The following is a 16,441-nucleotide window of genomic DNA, read 5'->3' as shown; positions in this document are numbered from 1 at the left end:
GGAGCTCCATGCTGTTAGGGAGGGACAAGTCAGCAGTAAAGTTTCAGGGGGGATGAACTCGACTAAAACACGGTCCATACTCATGTGAACCCCATCATCAACTTGTTTTCAGGTCCCACCCCACCATACACAGCCCACATCCCACACATACTATCACTAATATTACTATTCCATTCACTTTTCTCCCCCAGTTTTCCATTTGCCATTGTTCACAGGAACCCATGAACCTTCCTCCCCACCCTAATCTCTGGGTTGACCCACCACACCTATATCTCCACCCTTACTATTATTATCTCTTTTCCAAAAACAAAATATATTAATCATTATTATTAAACTCTCCAAAACAAAAGCCAAATGCAAAACCACGGACCATTGGACCAAAGCCAGCTCCCCCTCCTATATATACTCACCCTGCAAATCCCCATTTCTTCATAACAGAACACAACAACACTCTTCTCTCTCTTCGCTCTCTGTTGCCCACATCAATAGTCAAAAGCACCTTCTCTTATCCTCCTCCTCCTCCTCCTCCTTCTCCTTCCTCCTCATCTTCTTCTTTCTTCAGATATTGAAACTTACAACTCAGAGCCACGTACCATGGACATAACAAGCAGCACAACAGATGAGAGCACGACCAGTGAGCTCTCAATGTCGATCTCACCCCCACCAAGACCCAACAACAACAAGCTCTCCTCCTCGCCGCCGCAGAGCCTCTGCCGCGTCGGCAGCGGAGCCAGCAGCGTCATTCTCGACTCCGAGAACGGAATCGAGGCCGAGTCCCGCAAGCTACCTTCCTCCAAATACAAAGGCGTCGTCCCCCAGCCCAACGGCCGCTGGGGCGCTCAGATTTACGAGAAGCATCAGCGCGTCTGGCTTGGCACCTTCAACGAGGAGGGCGAGGCCGCCCGAGCCTACGACGTCGCCGCACAACGCTTCCGTGGCCGTGACGCAGTAACTAACTTCAAACCCCTAGCCGAGTCATCCTCCTCCGCCACCGCCGCCGACAACGACGACGACGAAATAGAGGCTGCCTTCCTCAACTCCCACTCCAAGTCCGAAATCGTCGACATGCTGAGGAAGCACACTTACAATGACGAGCTGGAGCAGAGCAAGCGCAACTACGGATTCGACGCCAACGGCAAGCGGCGGGCTCGTGGCGAGAGCGGCCCGGACAGCCGTTCCGCGAAAGCGCGTGAGCAGCTTTTCGAGAAAGCTGTCACGCCGAGCGACGTCGGGAAGCTGAACCGGCTTGTGATCCCCAAGCAACACGCCGAGAAGCACTTTCCGCTGCAAAGTGGGAGCACCTGCAAGGGCGTGTTGCTCAACTTCGAGGACGTCGGCGGCAAGGTATGGCGGTTCCGGTACTCCTACTGGAACAGCAGCCAGAGCTACGTGTTGACCAAAGGGTGGAGCCGGTTCGTGAAGGAGAAGAACCTCAAGGCCGGCGACATTGTGAGTTTCCAAAGGTCGACGGGGCCGGACAAGCAGCTGTATATTGACTGGAAGACAAGGAGCAGTGGTGCGAATCCGGTTCAGGCAGGGCCGGTAGAGATGGTCCGGCTATTTGGTGTCAACATTTTCAAAATACCTGGGAGCGGCACTGCTGGAGCTGTGGAGGCTCCTATTGGTTGCAATGTTGTGGGGAAGAGAATGAGGGAGATCGAGTTGTTGGAATTAGAATTTAGCAAGAAGCAGAGGATAATTGGAGCTTTGTAACATTTCTTAGTTCTCTTTTTTGGCAATTTTTTTTCTTGGTAGTTTTGTGAAGGGGGAAAAAGGGCTGGGGAGGTGTAGTTTGCAAGTTGCAAGTTTCGAGAGGTGAATGAATTTGTATATTACATGACCAAAAAACCAAAGAAAGCTGAAGAAAGCAAAGGCTTTCGTTTGAAGTTTCAATGAAACAATTCTCCAAAGGAGGACTATAACTGTTAGTTTGATCTTGTTCCTGGTTGCTTTTCTTAGTTTGTTCTTACGGTCATGCCTTTCCATAACAACTATCTCTCTCTCTCTCTCTCTCTCTCTTTGTTCACAACCTGATGTACTATGTTGGAGAAGGGAAATGCATAAACCTTTTGCTCCTATGGTAAGATTTCGGCATATATAATTGATGCTTGGTTAATCAGGCGGTTCCGGCCAGTAAGAATGAGTCTTGGATTACAGCTTATGGTGAAAACTGAAACTAAAACTTCATGTTATATCACGTTTGTTTTTGTGATGGGTTTAAAAAAGATTGTGTTATTTCCAAACAGCTCTGTAAGCAAGTACACAACGTTGTACGTCTAGTTCACTAGGCAAGATGGGAGCAGATCTGAAGTAGCTAAAGATATTGTGAACATATATGGTGGACTAGTTGCAGTGTAACACTAGCCGAAGGGTACAAATCGATATCAAGATATCTGGAAAGCAACAATCTCCGTATAATAAAAATCCCAATTGCATATAGATCTTTTATTGCTGTGGGGTTGATATTAAACAGGAGATATGGAGCTGAATAAGAAAGAAGCCTAACATTAAAAGATCGTATATATCAGATTCATACTCCCAGACTCCCAGTACGAACTTGTGGGTGTGTCTTAACACAAATGGCTAATTAATCAAACCACGCCCCTCATCACTTGATTGCCTAAACCCAAAATGCATGTGTATATGCCCAGAAACCAAACAGATACATGCACCAGATCTTTCACCGTATAATGTGACAGCAAAAATCATGCTTATGCTGTAATATTTACGAACCCGACGCGACGATAATTAACAAACATGCAAGCGATAATCGATGATTAAGTCTTCGTGTTATACTAATTAATTATCATCTGCATGCTATAGCAGTCTAAAACTAGGCTCAAATATTGCTCATGTTGGCAAATAAGAAAGGATCAAAATAGTACAGATTACAGAAGTACTTGTGAGAATTATTAAACGTACGAAGTTAGTATATCACATGCACAGTTTCACCAATTCTAAATATGATGGAATAGTCAATATATGCATTCCCCGGCCAGTGGATAGTGCCTCGATGGGGATTGAGTGGTATTTCAATATAAATCATTGTCTATCTCAGGCTTAAAACCCACACAAGATGATTGACTTTGAAGAATTAGTATTTGACGAGTTCAATGCAGGTGACCTTCGTACTTGTACAGTAAAATGAAATATTGAGGAATAATTTTACTTTGTAATTGAGCAATATTGTATTACTTAATTGCCTGTTGGCTTAGATTAATTAATTGATGTATTGCATGCATGGTTCCTCGTAATTTCCTCATGGTCATAGCTGCAGATATTTCTAATTATGTGAAGGAATATACAATGTAAACTATCGTCATGGTTGCTAGATATATCACAATCCAGATACTTGACTATTAGTTTATTTAGTGTTGCTATATATATTATGTGTGGATAAATATGTACTTAAATTGATTATACGTTCAAATATGGTCGACTAGGTGGTATTCTGGTGGTTGATCACGGCTAGGTTTGGATCGAAATGGTTGGGAACAAAGCAATTACTTCAAATTTAGATAAAGTATAGACATTTAGTAATTGAATCTAACTATGAAGAGTGAGGGACCGAGTTGTTTTGGTATGACTATTGGAACAGTACTTAATGATTCAAAAACCACATCATATATACTAGTAGAAAGAACGAATAATTAAGAGTTTGAAATTACACATTCAAAAATAATTTCACGATCAACATTCAAATTAATTACAGATCAAATAGTACATGATTCTCGCATAGCGACATAAGCATGCCTTCCCTTGATAATCATTTCTTGCAAACTCTTGTTCCACGAGCACTACTTTGCCGTCGTTATATTGCTTAACGTTATACGTTATTTACATTGACCAAAAAAAAAAACGTTATACGTTATTTCGAAAGATCCCATCAAGGGAATTAGGTTGATTTGGCTGATGAGGATGATTGACTTGGTCCACTGGCAGAAGAGCCAGCTAAGGATGGAGCTAGCCAGATTCTCTGGAGGATAAATCTCCAACATGGTACATGGCAATAATGAAAGCTATCTAGCTAGGTTTCCCTAACTTGTTCGATGATCTTTTGTCTCATCAGTCTCTGCAGAAAGCTAGCTGTATCATATCGAAGTATCAAATGAAATAGAGAACTGCTCACATAATCCATGCATGATAATTAATTCACATGCAAACCAAACCTATCGATCAGAGTTTCAGCTTTCATTTTCGTTTGGGTAATTTGAGTTTCGTGTTGAACAAAACGAAAGTAGATTCACTCACCGACTTGGCTAATATGAAGGCAATTCAAAGGTCTTGCAGGCAGCAGAGGAATCTTGTAGACTTTAAGCTAAAGCTGCTTGCTCAGACCAGTACTTACTACTCGTTAAAACGTCGACGTAGTGTCAAAGCATCTATGTTTCAGATTTTGGCTGAGCTAGGTGTCGGTCTTGCAATTTCATATGAAAAACAGATTTCCAAGTTTCACAATTGGTTCAAAGTCTCAATTAATAAAACCATACGTTTATTGTTTCTTAATTTTCTCTTTGAATTTGTCGTTGTCGTGAGCTCGATCTCCTAGTCAAGACTTGCTCAAAGTCTCTTTTTGCGTTGCAAAATACTATATACCCTTCCGTACATCCAAATTAATCTGCATTATCTACGTACAGTCTTCTCTATATGTTTGCTATCAATCCCTACGCTATGTGGATACAATATATGCACAATTAGACACCATTTCCTTTATTTGTTCTGATATATACACTCATAACAAGCACTTGATAAAACTCGAGGACTCAACTTCAGGCTTGTGTAATATTGGTAAAAGAGGAAAAACATCGTTTGTAACTGGTATACAAGTATCAAGTTGCCACTCCATGCATGTCTTCTTTATGTCTCAAATTTTGTCAAGAAAAGAGAATCAAGAGCAGCTTCCCATCACATTGGGCCTCGTTCTTCCACTATGCTGGGCTCACTGGGCTTCATCTAAAGCCCGCAGTTCACGCCAGAAAGCAATCCAAATCTCCCTTAAAATACACACACCGTTATTTCCAGTTCCATTATCCTCGCTCCGCTCCTCCACTCTCTTGTCGCCGTAGAGAGAATGGCCGCCGTCGCCGGTCTGCAACTCTCAGCTCCGGTCCACGGCCACGCCTCACTAAGCTCAGCCAGCTCAACTCTCTTCATGGCGTCCCTGCTCTCATTTCCACCATCCACTCCCTCCGGTTCGTCTCTCTCCCCTCTCACACTTCTCACTTTCTCCTTCTGGTTCTTCATCGCCGTTCTTGTGCTATTTATGTCCAGGAAGAGCGTCGTTTTCTCGCAAACGACTCGTCGTTTTTGCTCGCAAGCTTTCCGGCTTGGAAGAGGCCATGAGAATCAAAAGGTACTCACCCTCAGCTTTCTTGTTCTAAATTTCTCATTAATCGAAACTATACTGTATTTCGAATTAGATAAGTAACATTTTATGTAGTGTTGCGAAATTTCGAATGTAGTAGACACTGTAGTAGTAGTCATGGAGTAGCAATTTGATGCTTGTTTAGTGTTATAAGCTCTACAGTAAAGTTGAATTGTGACTGTGTCCAGGTTTGATTCGATTCCGCTAACTAATGTTGATAATTTAAGTTAAAATGCGATATTGTGCAAGGTATGCACATGAATCATGCAATGATATGAAGCAATTTGTTCGTATTTGCTGGTTGATGTTCGTAGTTGATACCATAGTGATCTTAATTAAGCTTTGTTGGTTGCTTGTTTGAACCTGTGTAGAATGCGCGAGACTCAGATCGTGACAAAAGGTAAAAGAAGGGCGCCGTTGAAGCGTGGGAGAGTGTCGCCAACGCTTCCTGTTCCTGATGACATTCCACGGCCTCCTTATGCAGCTACTTCTATACTGCCAGAGATTGCCAGTGACTATCAGTTTCCTGGTCCCGAAGGCATTGCTGCCATGAGAGCTGCATGTGAACTTGCTGCCCGCGTCTTAGAGAATGCAGGGAAGTTAGTTAGGGTGAGTTTGGAAACTAATACTGGTTTATATATCCGTTGACTTGTTTTGGTAGAATTTGTCTGAATATTTTGTTTTCCTAGATAGTGTCAATAATCTGGGTTTATTACGAAGCCTGCTGACTTCAACTCAGTATCAAAGTTCAGAGCCTTGCATGTTTATGTTTATTTTGTGTGTGCACGCGAGTTATGATAGTCATTAACTTTTCGTCAAGCTTGATGAATTTACTAAAATTATTCATCTTTAGTTGGTTTTATGCCTTACAGTGGGCTGTCCTAGACATGCCAATCACCATGATTTTGAGAAGCGCTTAATAACCAAGCAACATGTAAATGATCCTGATACATACGAAAATTTAAATCTCTTGGAAAGTTAATGTTGATCATAGAATTGGATCATTAATCTGTGACTTTAAAAGTTTATTAGGTCCCTCAAGTCTGCACTTTTTTCTTTATTGATCATCTTCACATATTACATGCTGAATTTACTTTCTTTTGAACAATGAATGTTCTTTTGTTATTCAATTTTTAACTTTTCCTTTGCAATTATAATTAAGACTTTTCACTATTGATACTTTACATTCAGAAAAGCGATGCATATTTCACATTGTATTGACTTGTCATCTTATCCTTTCAGCCTTCGGTAACCACTAATGAAATTGACAAAGCAGTGCACCAGATGATTATTGATGCTGGTGCTTATCCTTCACCTCTTGGTTATGGGGGATTTCCAAAGAGTGTATGCACATCTGTTAACGAGTGCATGTGCCATGGAATACCTGATTCTCGTCAATTACAGGTTCTGTATGCTTCACAGGGTGCTTTATGAACAGTACTCAATCCGATCCTCACTAACTTTTTTTTCCTGGTCAATAAATCAATAATTTGTTTTTTTTTTTCAGGATGGAGACATCGTAAACATAGATGTTACTGTCTACCTAGATGTATGTTCTTGGTTTAAAGATTTTTATGATTTTCATCTTAGCCCATACTAAAACTGCTGAATTTGATCCAAAATTAATTCTTTCGGCAATCTTTCTTTGTGTAAAAGTAACTGCTTTTACAATGAAAATTATTGTGTTTACCCCATGTATATTCTTGATTTAATAATTTATACGATTTTCATCTTAGCACATACTTAACCTACTAAATTTGCTTCAACAAAATGATTCTATCAGTAATGAAAATAACTGATTTTCACATATGGAATTATAGGTTTTATTGTACTTTCAAAAAAGTTGTTGTAGTGTATTGTGTGAAGTCATAAAATGAGTGAAATTTAAGACCCAAAGGTGACTGGTATGTGAAACAGTGAAACCTCACTTCCATTATTGGTTGAAGAATAACCTGATTCAATCGGTGGGGTATTTCAAAGCATTGACTTCTTGTATCATTTCTGTTATTAGATAATGAATGTGCAAAGTTTTGTAATGTTTTTATCTTCACAATAAAAGGTGGAAGCTTCATTTTTCTTCATACTCTGTTATGATATAATGAATGTGCAAAGTTTTATATTATATTGTTTTTATCTTCATAATGAAAAGTGGAAGCTTGATTCTTCTTCATACTCTGTTATGCGTCCTGTGACAGGGATACCATGGAGACACATCAAAGACATTTCTTTGTGGGGAGGTCAGTGATAGTATGTGGCGGCTAGTGAAGGTAAGTTTTTTTTTTCAGCTTTGTAGCATTGCAGCTTGTGGTTCCTATCAGAATTCCTCTGAAAATGTATACAGTCAATTCTTATCATTCATGTTGTTGAATATTGTGTTGATGCATGCTTGTCGTTTCTTACGAATGTTTTCTTCCCACATTTAAAATCTATGCATCACCCGAATTCATATATCATCATTTTGCTTCCTTTTCTGGTGACAGGTAACTGAAGAATGCTTGGAGAAAGGCATAGCAGTTTGCAAGGATGGTTCTAGCTTCAAAAAAATTGGAAAGAGAATTAGGTATTATTTTATTTATTCGTGGTATATTGGATAAGAACAGCTTTTAGATATCTTTTCGATAAATTAGTTGAACTCTAAAGCAATAAGAATGTACCAAACTGAATATAGCATTGCAATGCCAGGTTTTGGATGTAGATTTGTGTTATAAGTATGATGGCATGCTTGGCTTATGTTATATAAGTTATAACTGTTTTAGATTTGGACTACAAAATAACAGTTTTTAACTGCGCTTTATATACTGTTAAAATTAGCTACAACATGTGGGGCATCTGAAGAATGTTGGTTTTGCTTATATCTTGAACATAAAGTCCAACCATTTTTGTACTGTAATACATGATTATGATTAATATAAATAGGTGGGTCATTCAATGGTTATCTTCATGACTCTCTAATCCTCTATGCTGTTATCTTCGCTTTTATAGTTGTCAGAAATATTAGCTTTTCTGAACAGGCTATCGTGGGAGATGCTAGATACTGTGGAGTGATAATTTATGGAGTAAACATGTGTATTACATTTGGTATTGCTTATTTCACATCACAGCTGAATTTACAAATTTCTTTGTAATTCTTAACATTGTTTTTGGATTCTTTTCAGTGAACATGCTGAAAAATTTGGTTATGGCGTGGTAGAGCGTTTCGTTGGGCATGGTGTTGGTACTGTATTTCATTCTGAACCATTGATATTACATCACCGTAAGTGACTAGTTTATGTGAACTTCTGGAATTCATGTGTTACTAGTTTTTTCTTCTAATACCAGGAGGCTAACTACTAATATTAGTTATGTACTTATGTGTTTAACATAACAGGAGTTTATGAGACACTTTATCCCACTGCATAACACTGATAGGTAGGATTTGTGCACTTAATACAGCTTCATTAGAATAATGTAAGTATTTAACAATGCTTCACTGGCCTTAAAGGTGTAAGAAATTTACATCTCACATTTGATGTGATGGTTGGATGTCAGATATGTGTTAATATACACAAATGATTGATGTGGAAATATGGAGTGGAAATTTCTCTCATCCCCTATACGTCCTTTTTGCTTCTTTGAGCTGGGCGATGCAAATTTTCTGTAGCCTACCAATGTATTCTCCTTTGAATCAATAACTCTGTAGTAATCCTTTGTATCTAATTCTATGTTTTACAGGCAATGATCAGCCTGGTAAAATGGTTGAAGGTCAGACATTTACCATTGGTGAGTGCAGTCTATTACTTAAGACAAAGAATTTACTGAAGACAACAACTAACCTAGTGTGATGGCTACCACGTAGAACTTACGTTATAGCAACCTTAAATATTAGAATCAAAAGCACAATTTACAGAATGAGCAGTAGGAGTTTGATATGGCAATTCCTTTTTAATCAGCGTCTCTCTTTTTCTTTAATGCAGAACCAATCCTAACTATGGGTAGCATCGAGTGCGTAACATGGCCAGACAACTGGACAACTCTAACCACCGATGGTAGCCCTGCCGCACAGTTTGAGCACACCATTCTGATAACTAGAACTGGTGCTGAAATATTAACCACATGTTGATATGGTATAGGTATTGTCTCTTTTCTTTCTTATTTCGTCAGTCACAAGTCATGCACATATGGTAGAATAATGAAGTGAGATTCAATTTCCATTTTTTTTGTTAGTTCATGTAATTATTATTCAAACATGAAAAGTCTCCTCAAAATACAAATATACTTCCTATACTCTATACCCAACATGCAATGCATCAAAGAAGCCAGTGTTTTTATTGAGACATCAGAAGGTTTGACCCAACTTCTCAACAACTCCAATTTAATTAGGTACATGCCATTTTCAATCTTATGCAGGTAATTTGGCCGGTTAGTAAAACACCAGCAACGTTGTGCCGGGATTTTGATAATGCAGCCCGAACTTCATTGCTCACCGTCCAAGTCCCCGTGACGGCGAAGCTTCGGTCAATCAACATGTGCTCCTTCCGGCCGATCTCGTGTATATATAACTTCAGTGCTAGTGAATTTTCCCACCTTGAATGAGGCACCCAGTCAATCCTTGGAAACATCCAAGCCTGATTGCCTATTTTGTTGTTTGCTATGTGGCATTATGTGGTGGTGTGGCTGAACATGCTGGACCCTTTAGATTGGTCATATAATTCTGTAAAAGCAATTGACATTTTAGAGACTTTGGAATTCAGCTCAAGTGAGATTGGAAAGTCGCAACATGAATTTTTTTTATTTTAAAAGACCAATAAGAATCCACGTGGGAAAACACTATACCACCGACCGCGTCGACCATGTTCTCCAATTTTTAATTTAGTACTCCCACGTGGTCAACACCATTATTCTAATAACCATTCCTATTATATATCCCCCACTTCCTTCTTATTCCTTGTATCCATCATCTTCAACCTCTTGAATTTTCAGATCAAAATCGTAGTAACTCTACAGTCTCTACTGTAATTTTCTTCAATGGCGACTTCAAGCTCTCTCAAGGCCAGTTCCTCTCTGCATCTCTCCAATCTAATCAAGTCTGTCTCACCTTCTCAAACCCAAAGGTTGTTGGGTTTCAATCTCTCGCACTCATTCCCGATCATCAAGTCCACACCAACCCACCATGGCTTCTCAAACTCGAAGAGCTTTTCCACTGTAGCTTTCTTCGGCCAGAAGCAGAAGACTGCAGAGCCCTCTTCAAGACCCAGTAAGTACTTTCCTCACTATTTCACTAACCCTTTCTGCTGATCATCCGATTTTTATTGTTCCTTGTGTTAAACTTAATTGTTGGTTTCTCTTCAGCAAAATTTCAAGAGCTAAATGTGTACGAGATCAATGAGCGGGACAGAGGTAGCCCTGCGTACTTGAGATTGAGCAAGAAAGAAGTCAACTCACTGGGAGACCTAGTCCCATTCAGCAACAAGATCTACTCGGGCGATTTGGAAAAGAGGCTGGGAATCACATCAGGGCTATGTGTGCTAATCCAAAACGTGCCGGAGAAGAAAGGTGACCGGTACGAGGCAATCTACAGCTTCTATTTCGGGGACTATGGTCATATTTCAGTACAAGGGGCCTATTTGACATATGAGGACACCTACTTGGCTGTTACTGGTGGATCTGGGATCTTTGAAGGTGTGTACGGACAGGTGAAGCTGAAGCAGATTGTGTTCCCTTTCAAGCTGTTTTACACGTTTTATTTGAAGGGTATTGCTGATTTGCCGGCTGAGCTTACCGGGAAGCCGGTAGCTCCGTCTCCTACCGTCGAGCCTTCTCCGGCTGCCAAGGCCACAGAGCCTCAAGCAACTGTGAAGAACTACACCAACTGAGAGTTTTAATGTGGAACATCAAAATTTAAATTTTTTGTGTTGTATTTTTCATGTAGCACTAGATTTTGGGTCTCTTTTATCGTTTGTATTTTTGTTCCTGTATGAGAAACTTCAAGCCCCCTGCATGTTTAGATTACAGTTTCTGATATTGTATCGAAGAGCCGAAGCTAATAACACTCCTAGGTTAAGATCGACTCAAACTGGTAATCAGGGAAACAAACATCACCAAAGAAATATACGAATGTTGAAGCAGCACTCAAACTTCTTGCTTTGTAGATACTACTACAACCATTGGTCAAGCTTGAGCTGGCCATTGGGCCCTGTCAATTTTACTGTTACAAGCCCGATGTTTTCGGCCCAATTTGAATATAGGCGAATTCATCATTCATCGACTCCCGAATGTTGGCCAACTGATTAGCAAGAGAAAATTTAGGCACATTATTGCAAGAGTAATTTTGAAACAAACTGAAATTTTTTCAGTCAACAATTTGAATGCTAGGATATGCACGGCCAGGGACGGAACTAGGAATGGAGAATTGGTATGGCTGGTTTAAGGCATAACAAAGTTTTTGATGAAAAATTAAATATCTAAAGAATTTTTAAATAATATGTTGTAAATAAAGAAAAATAGTGAGAAAATTGAGAAGATAATAGAAATAAATATAGATTTATTAATAGAAAATAGTAGACAAAACTGTAAAGTAAAAGAATAGAGAAAAAATGAAAAAGGAAAGAATTGGGAAGGAGGAGAAAAAACAAGGGATGAAAAAAAACAAGAGCGAATAGAAATAAATATAGATTTACTAATAAAAAATAGTAGACAGAAATGTAAAGTAAAAGAATAAAGAAAAAATTGAAAAAAAAAAGAATTGGGAAGGAGAAGAAAAAATTAGGGATGAAAAAAGAGAAAACAAAAAAAAAGATTGAAAAAGGAAAGAATTGGGAAGGAGAAGAAAAAATCAGGAATGAAAAAAAAGAAAAATAAAAAGAGTAGAGAATAGAAATAAATATAAATTTATTAATAAAAAATAGTAGACAGAAATGTAAAGTAAAAGAATAGAGAAAAAAATTAAAAAATAAAAGAATCGGGAAGGAGAAGAAAAAATTAGGCATGAAAAAAGAGAAAAACAAAAAAAAAGATTGAAAAATGAAAGAATTGGGAATGAGGAGAAAAAATAAAGGATGAAAAAAGAGAAAAATAAAAAGAGGAATGTGGGAATCAAACATACAACCAACTCTATCTAAGGATATTTATGCTTGGTCTTTAGTCAACTCCACCAACTTAAACTTTAATAAAACTAACACATATACTTAGAACTATTTCAGCACAATTTTCGGCTGGCTATAGCCACTCTAAGTGGTTCCGCCACTGTGCACGGCTAGGCTCATTCTCGTGACGATCCTGCGCATCAGATTTCACTACAATATGGATGAGAAGCCAAATCAAGAACCATTTTTATCTAGTATGAGATATTTTAGTAGTTAGGTTTAAAAAAGAAGCCAGAGAAGAAAGAAATTGTCGGAATGCTTTTAGGCTTTTAGCACATTTCCGGCCATAAAGAACTGTTCTTCGTCTTTCAACTGCTTGTGCCTGGCTTGACTGAAGTACTCTTTAGTACGTCTATACAAAGGAATAAAGATCCACATCACAACTTGACAACAACAAGACGACATTTCGTTTTCAATTCACCTCAAAATACACCTTCCAGTTTTACAGATGATGTAAACTGAAAATTTTCACACTGCAGAAGTAACCATTATTCTCATCTCCATCTAAGTACGCATTTCATCTTACCCATCTCTTCGGATATATATGACTTTGTTTTTACCAGTTGATCCACTGAGAGCCCCTGCGGACCTCAAGTATATATATTCATTACACACTGGACTCCGATCAGAATAGATCTAAACTTTGATGATTATGTTGGCCAGTCGATCGCCACTGGCCTCACATACAATTCACGCAGCAGCAGATACATAATAATTCAAGTCTCAGATAAGATTCTGGGTGCAGAACAAGTATGTACGTAGAAATTTATCAGGCATATATTTATGGATTTTGTCTGGCTAGTAAATTATGTTCAACGTGATGATCTTATACCTGGTTGAACTGTCTGCCGATTCATATTCACATATAATATCAAGGTTCACATGAGAGAGAGAGAGAGAGAGAGAGAGCAGGTATACTGCTTGGCTCGGTATAATGGATTGGAATCCTCTCCTCACGCCTCTCTCCTCATATTGCCTAATAAGAGAATATCAGCCGTCCAATTGTAATAGATGGTCAGATTTCTCACCTCGTACAAATGCTATCGTCTATCTCTTTCTCTGTCAAATTCCCCTCGCCACACTCGCTCCATCTCTCCCAGTTCTCCCTCCTCTCTCAAATTCTCTTCCTCTACCACAATCAGATGTACCCACTTCAAGAAGTGTTAAATCTTGTTGAAGCTCTCAACGCGGAATTTCATCTCAAACAAGAACAAGCAATTTAAATTAGAGAGATGAAATTTTCAGTCATAGATAAATTGTTCTAAAACCCCCTATTATTTCTCAGTACAGAACCTTGTCAATCCAGTAACCCTTGGCATATTGAGGCTCTTTGGTTCGTCCATTTTTAAACTTTTCTCTCTTAATAATCTCAAATGAGAATAATCAACACTAACACTTCAATTTGCAAACCCAGAAATTGTGATACCCGGCTAATTCAATTTTCGAAAAAAGAAAAAGAAAAAAAAAGAAAGAGAGATCGGTTGAAGAGATAGTTATTAAATTTCATGCTCTGCAAAATGCCAAGCAAAAACCCATCATTCATAGTAACCCAAAACACCAACAGCCGACACTTTTGCACACTAAGATTGATACTGGGTCTTTGAAGAATTTGGATGAAAAAAGTCAGAAAGAGATGGGAGAATAGATAAGGAAAATCTGAAAAGCCAAAGATCTGAATTGGTATTTGCTATTTGGTAAATCTCGTATTTCTCCTCTATAAGGAGTTAATAGAATTGATCTTGAATTGAGAAAATGAGGATTCTTGGTTTCTTGTTGTGTGTTGGACTTGCATAACTTGATTAAACCTGAAACTACAATTCCACTTCTCCAATCAGAAATTGTTCAACTGTTAGATTAATTTTGGACATATCACATATTATATGATTATCATGTTTTAATGTCATAATCTATTTCTACATGGAAACAAAGATAGTATCAAATCTAGTTCCTAATGATTTCGTATATTATATCATTATGGTAAGGAATCCTAATTTAAGTCTAGAAGCAAGATTACAAATCAGTATTGAATCGGGAATCTAAATAAGATGACTTAACTTGCAAGATGTCTTTAATAGAATGACTCTTAAGGGTTAAAGATTCTCTATATATAGATGGTAAACGTCCCTGTTATCACTACAAGTTATTTGCATAAGTTTCTGTCCATTGAGAAAGCAAAGAGTAGTGACTAACAGAAGACCTTGCCTAACACCTTGCGACTTCGGATTAAGGCACAATGGATCACGATGTCGTCGTTCATGAAGATGGTAAGTAAATCTCATTCACTAAGTTAACGATTAGTTGTTATGCATATGATCTTTGGTTTTGTACTCATATCATATAATTTGATTTACATTTGGTATCAGAGCACTTATGAGCACAAAAATTTTCAGTTTTGAATAACTAAAAATCGGTTTTAGATTTTAACAAAAAAAAAAGGGGATGGTCGTGAACGTTACTTGATGGTCGCGAGCGTCACTGAGGATCGCGAGCGTTATTGCTGGTCGCGAGCGTTACTACTGAGAAATTTTGCTTTACGGGTCGAACCGGTTGCAAACACGCGGATCCGGTCTCAACCAAATCTGAACTCAAGAACAACAACTCAAGAAAATTTTCAGCCGTTGTGTTTTTCAAAACGTTGAGTTCTGGATTTGGGAAGACGACTGGATCAGAAGCGGTTGAGACCTTTACGTCTCTTACGGGATTCATAACCCAAATTGCTACGGATTAAGAAGACTAAAGAAAATTGCTGCTGATTCAAAAAAAATTTGTTATATGCTTCCGCTACAAAAACTGCAGCAAATTTGGGAAAAAAGCACAAGAGGTTTTTCTTAAAGGTTTTCCGATTTCAATTTAAGCAGATTATATGAAGTATATATATATATATGTATATACATAAGAACCCTAGAGCACACCCAGCGTGCATATAAGAGTAGCTTAGAGACTTGGATTGTGGTTGACGTGTGGTTCCTTTATGGCTGAGAAATTTAATTTTCTATGCAAATATATACTCTATGGTTGAATTGAATGAATTGAATGATTGCATTCTATGTGTGTCCTGTAATTGATGGACAATGTATGCAGGAGTTTAAAATCTCCCAATTTTATACATTGTAAAAGGTTTACAAGGCACAGAGCTTAGTTTTCTTATAAAGATTATCTGGGTAGAAAACAAAGTTATAAGCTCAAAAATTGGTTTGTGATTTCCTGTTGGTATAATTGAACATATTGCACAAAGCATTCTTCTTTGATATCTGCAGGAATTTTCAAGATAACAAACTGAAAAGATGTGTCCTGTGTTTTTAAATTCATATTTTATTCTTCCTAAGAAGTGGTTAAAATATGATTTTAGAATACAGACAACAATAAGCATATTTGATGAAAATAAATTCGGATACTTGGAATTAGATCTTCTGTCTAAAGATGTTGATTTGATTCTTTGGATAACATGTTTTTATCTTGTGTGGCTTATTGAAAAGAATTACAGGATGTTAAGTAATTGCTCAAAAGTATTGCTTAATGTTGATTAAAGTTATGGACTGAATTACATGCAAGTATATGACTGTGTTGTTTTTCTGGTATTTTTTGTTTTATGCTTGTCTTGATTGACATTGTATGACAAAACAGAAAACACTGAAAACTAAGAACTCATAAAATTTTCTTTTGCTCTTTAGGTAGCACCTACCTCACCTTCAACAATGTTTTAATGCTTATTGGGTCAAACTTTAGAGCTTGGAAGGATTCTGTAGAAACCTATATCACCATGAATGATAAGATAGACTATTGTTTTCAAGAGGATATACCTGAAACCCCAGCAGAAGATGATAAAACCACATTCAAAGCTAACTATAAGAAGTGGATGCATTCAAACATGATGGCTAAGAATGTTATTAGGCAGTCTATGTCTAAAAGCATTAGAGGATGCGTGGCTGAGCTAGAATTTGCTACTGATTTCCTG

At 38.1% G+C, this 16,441-nt stretch overlaps 3 protein-coding genes across 5 annotated transcripts; all 3 read left to right on the top strand.

Moving 5' to 3' along the window:
• The first annotated feature begins 419 nt into the window (after window positions 1-419).
• Window positions 420-1,938, top strand: LOC126790041 (AP2/ERF and B3 domain-containing transcription factor RAV1-like). Its single transcript, XM_050516168.1, has one exon. The coding sequence runs from the start codon at window positions 595-597 to the stop codon at window positions 1,711-1,713; it is 1,119 nt and encodes a 372-aa protein (XP_050372125.1). The 5' UTR covers window positions 420-594; the 3' UTR covers window positions 1,714-1,938.
• A 3,100-nt stretch (window positions 1,939-5,038) lies between these two features.
• LOC126790668 (methionine aminopeptidase 1B, chloroplastic) lies at window positions 5,039-10,180 on the top strand. Of its 3 annotated transcripts, none has more exons than XR_007671759.1 (11): window positions 5,039-5,192; window positions 5,272-5,353; window positions 5,737-5,974; window positions 6,608-6,769; window positions 6,873-6,914; window positions 7,561-7,632; window positions 7,846-7,925; window positions 8,521-8,618; window positions 8,733-8,812; window positions 9,077-9,124; window positions 9,319-9,413. XR_007671759.1 is itself a non-coding variant. In XM_050516999.1 (11 exons), the coding sequence occupies exons 1-10, from the start codon at window positions 5,072-5,074 to the stop codon at window positions 9,462-9,464; spliced, it is 1,089 nt and encodes a 362-aa protein (XP_050372956.1). In that variant the 5' UTR covers window positions 5,039-5,071; the 3' UTR covers window positions 9,465-9,468; window positions 9,752-10,180. The 3 variants fall into 3 exon arrangements, 2 of the variants coding, with proteins under 2 accessions (XP_050372956.1, XP_050372955.1); XM_050516999.1 differs by lacking the exon at window positions 8,733-8,812 and adding an exon at window positions 9,752-10,180 and having other exon boundaries at window positions 9,319-9,468; XM_050516998.1 differs by lacking the exon at window positions 8,733-8,812 and adding an exon at window positions 9,752-10,180 and having other exon boundaries at window positions 9,319-9,474.
• Window positions 10,181-10,287: 107 nt separating this feature from the next.
• LOC126790670 (allene oxide cyclase, chloroplastic-like) lies at window positions 10,288-11,411 on the top strand. Its single transcript, XM_050517000.1, has 2 exons — window positions 10,288-10,598; window positions 10,694-11,411. Exons 1-2 carry the CDS (start codon window positions 10,370-10,372, stop codon window positions 11,215-11,217), a joined length of 753 nt encoding a protein of 250 aa, XP_050372957.1. The 5' UTR covers window positions 10,288-10,369; the 3' UTR covers window positions 11,218-11,411.
• The last annotated feature ends 5,030 nt before the right edge of the window (window positions 11,412-16,441 follow it).

The sequence above is a fragment of the Argentina anserina genome, chromosome 4 (genome assembly GCF_933775445.1).
Source record: "Argentina anserina chromosome 4, drPotAnse1.1, whole genome shotgun sequence".
NCBI classification, from domain to species: Eukaryota; Viridiplantae; Streptophyta; class Magnoliopsida; order Rosales; family Rosaceae; genus Argentina; species Argentina anserina.
The sequence above is the reverse complement of the archived record's forward strand: the minus strand, read 5'-3'. Positions and strand labels throughout refer to the sequence as shown.

Bases quoted from the DNA above. Each gene is read 5' to 3' on its own strand.
- LOC126790041 (XM_050516168.1), top strand. From the start codon at position 595: ATGGACATAACAAGCAGCACAACAGATGAGAGCACGACCAGTGAGCTC.
- LOC126790668 (XM_050516999.1), top strand. From the start codon at position 5,072: ATGGCCGCCGTCGCCGGTCTGCAACTCTCAGCTCCGGTCCACGGCCAC. The intron at 5,193-5,271 runs GTTCGTCTCTCT...ATTTATGTCCAG, and splicing joins TCCACCATCCACTCCCTCCG to GAAGAGCGTCGTTTTCTCGC. The intron at 7,633-7,845 runs GTAAGTTTTTTT...TTCTGGTGACAG, and splicing joins GTATGTGGCGGCTAGTGAAG to GTAACTGAAGAATGCTTGGA.
- LOC126790670 (XM_050517000.1), top strand. From the start codon at position 10,370: ATGGCGACTTCAAGCTCTCTCAAGGCCAGTTCCTCTCTGCATCTCTCC. The intron at 10,599-10,693 runs GTAAGTACTTTC...GTTTCTCTTCAG, and splicing joins AGAGCCCTCTTCAAGACCCA to CAAAATTTCAAGAGCTAAAT.